This window comes from Corvus brachyrhynchos, unplaced genomic scaffold (genome assembly GCF_000691975.1).
Source record: "Corvus brachyrhynchos isolate BGI_N302 unplaced genomic scaffold, ASM69197v1 scaffold216, whole genome shotgun sequence".
Lineage (NCBI taxonomy): Eukaryota > Metazoa > Chordata > Aves > Passeriformes > Corvidae > Corvus > Corvus brachyrhynchos.
In genome coordinates, this window is record NW_008238443.1 from 648,286 (window position 1) to 651,424 (window position 3,139).

At 53.7% G+C, this 3,139-nt stretch overlaps 1 protein-coding gene across 1 annotated transcript; it reads left to right on the plus strand.

The window, feature by feature from the left end:
• The first annotated feature begins 42 nt into the window (after positions 1 to 42).
• Positions 43 to 1,815, plus strand: LOC103617281 (inositol 1,4,5-trisphosphate receptor-interacting protein-like 1). Its single transcript, XM_008635559.2, has one exon. The coding sequence runs from the start codon at positions 161 to 163 to the stop codon at positions 1,613 to 1,615; it is 1,455 nt and encodes a 484-aa protein (XP_008633781.1). The 5' UTR covers positions 43 to 160; the 3' UTR covers positions 1,616 to 1,815.
• The last annotated feature ends 1,324 nt before the right edge of the window (positions 1,816 to 3,139 follow it).

Below are 3,139 nucleotides of genomic sequence, written 5' to 3' on the forward strand. Positions count from 1 at the left end.
TGCTGTGGGGGCAGCAGGACAGGCCTTGCTGCCTGCCAGCTGTCTGGGACGCTGTCCTTCCTGCCCCCAGAGCCCTGCGCTTGCCGTCCCTGCTGCCCGCGCTGCCAGCTGCCTCCCTCACAGCCCCACTCAAGGCCTTCTCTCCATCCTCTTGCAGACCATGCATTACTGGGTATTCTGGTTCTTGCTCTTGCAAAGCATTCTTCAGTACCCACAGCCCGTGGGTGATGTTTTGGATGAGGTGACGCATCTCAGCATGGAGGTGCATGCGATGCACCTGGAAGTGGAGAGGATTTGTCTGGAGTGGGAGGTGGAGCAGCTCGCCCTGAAGCAGAGTTGGCAGATCCTCGCTCTTGCTTGGCTCTTACTTGTCTTGACCCTCTGGTTTATGGAGATGGAAAGGAGCCTGTGGGGAGAGGAGAATGAAGAAGGAAATGTGGATGCAAATGAAGAAGATGATGTTGGAAATGAAGTAGATCATCGTGTTCAAGATAACATAGGAAGGATGCTAGTGGAGCACATCCAGTGGCCTGTACAGGACCTGCAGACAGGCTGCGAGTGGACAATGGACCTGATGGACAATTACACAATTTACTTTAGACACGTCTTGACCAACAGTTTCTACCCGGTGCTGCAACGAGCCATCGGGGTGGGCAGTGCCTTCGAAGGTTGGAGTCCCCGTGAGCAGGATTCTGTGTACCGCCTGCTCATCCCCATGACTCCTCCTCGAGGACACACCTTCCACCTGGAGCAGGACACTGCAGGGCAGAGGCACGGGAGGAACTTCCGTGTCCATGTGCAGCTGGAGTGCACCTGCAGCAGGGAGCAGCAGGGCGAGAGCATGCTGTGCTTCCTGCACCACCCGGAGGAGGAGCTGAGGAGCAATCAGGATCGCAGCCCCCTTCACACCCTGTGCACGGGCTCCTACCTCGATGTGCACAAACCGGCCCGCTGGTTCTACCAGCTGGTGAGGGCCATCTGGCCAGCTTTGCCTCAGTCACACACCTGGCATTTAGTGCTGCTGCCCTCCAGACGCTCCTGCCAATTCAAGGTGACCAACGGCGCAGAAAGCTTCCACATTGAGGTGCTGTTCGGGGTGCGGCAAGGTGCCTCAGACATCTTTGTGAGCAGCCAGCCGAGAGGTGCCGGAACGCCAAGGACAACGTGGCCTGAGACCTACGCCGTGGCAGAGATGAAGTTCTTCAAGTACATTGCCAGGCAGGCCCCCCCTGACAGCTTGCACCTCAGATGCCTGCAGTTCTTCAGCCGTGTTCAGCTGGGCATAGGCTTTCCCACCTATACCATCAAGACCATTGTCATGCACCTCCTGAACACCAGAGCCGTGTCACGGTGGCGCAGGAGACATTTCCTGAGCAGACTGATAGATATCAACAGGAGCCTACGCTTATCCCTGGTACAGAAACGCCTCAACCAGTTCATTGTGGGCAACCAGAGGCTTCCTGAGGAGATCAGTTTGCCCCCAGATGTTCAAATGGCTGAGCCACCCAACCTCTTCCATTGCCTGGTGATGGATCCGGGTGCCCGCTCCCAGGCCATAGGGGAGTACCTGGATCTGCAGCGTCGCATCACAGCAATCCTTAACCCCGGCCACTGAGAGAGCTTCTCCTACACACAGCTGTGCTTGTGCTGCTGGCAGCAGGGAACCACCTCCTAGTACAAATCTGGTCCTTTCAGGAGAAGAGGATGAGTGCCAAGACTCTGGCAAAGGTCCCACGGCCTCTCCTGCCACCTCAGCAGGTGGAGGGCCACAGGAGGCTTTGTTCTACCTCCTTGTATCATTTCATTTTCCAAAAAAAGTCACCCAGACCCACAGGCAGCCCTACTGGCATAGGAACTGTCCCACTCCTAAGAATGCACATGAAGAGAGCACATGCCTTCCATGCATGGCCAAAGTCACCAAAGCCCACTTGGAACATGCAATTTTTGGCAGCCCTTGGGAAGGGCCAAAAATGAGAGGTTGAAAGAAGCGGGAAGGTGGGAGAGAAAAAGCAAAAAGAAACAGGGAAAAAGTGAGTGAGAGGAAAAATCAGCCCTGCTTGCCTGGGATCACTCAATGGACGGTGTCTCTCCCTGTCCCCCAAAGGGACACCTTTAGGTCAGCATTGGACCAACTGTGTTGGAGCTGACCTGAAATTTTGTATCTATAAGAATCTTGATTTGTATTTCATAGATATAGATATATAGAGAGTATACACATGATATTTTATACACATGATAAGTTTATTAATTGTCATATCTAGTAGCAAAAACATAATTTAAAACACAAGATACATATAAATAATATCAAAGATAAGAAAGATGTAATTATTATAGCATGATGAAAATAATTAGAAAGAGTTAAACATGTAATTCTGTTTAAATAAAAACACTATAGCAGGTATTTAGTGCCACTGTCTGTTGCGATACACAGCAATAGTTAGTGCGTTTATGAGCGGCGAGCCAGAAACGGCTTTGTTCTTGATTCAGTAAAATGCAATCTTGCAGAATCTGGAGCGTGCAAGGTTTTATTGATCTCAGCCAGACCTGGAGTATTGGTAAATGTCACGCGCTGGGAATCTGGGCTCTTCAACAGTCTCCTTGAACTCAACCAAACTGACAGGCTTTAAGTGGTTCTAATCAGAAATTAAGATTCCGGCTGGCCCGGGATCATGTGATCACAGAACCACAGAACAGCTTGGCTTGGAAGGGCCCTTAAAAATCCTCTTGTTCCAAGCCTGCTGCCAAGGGCAGGGACACCTTCCACTAGGCCACGTTGCTCCAAGCCCCATCCAAGCCTGCCCGACCCCGCCGTGAAACTGTGGGGGGGGGGGCCAGCCACAGCTTCTGTGGGCAGCGTGGGCCAGGGCCTCAGCAGCCTCCGAGCCCAGAACTTCTTCCACATCTCCAGCCTGAGGCCGCCCTCTGTCAGTGGGAAGCCTCTGGCCCTGGTGCTGTCCCTCCAGGCCCTTGGAAACAGCCCCTCTGCAGGTCTCAGGTGGGCCTGGAGCAGAGAGGGAAAGGCCGCAGGAAGGCGGCCCCAGAGAAGCCCTTGGAGAGCACTGGGAGCCAGCAGTGGCACCATCAGGGCAGCAGGCAGGGCCTGGCACGGCCGTCGGGGCGAGAGGGCACAGGGGGGGCA

Excerpts from the sequence above, each read along its gene's own strand:
- LOC103617281 (XM_008635559.2), top strand. The coding sequence starts at position 161 with ATGCATTACTGGGTATTCTGGTTCTTGCTCTTGCAAAGCATTCTTCAG.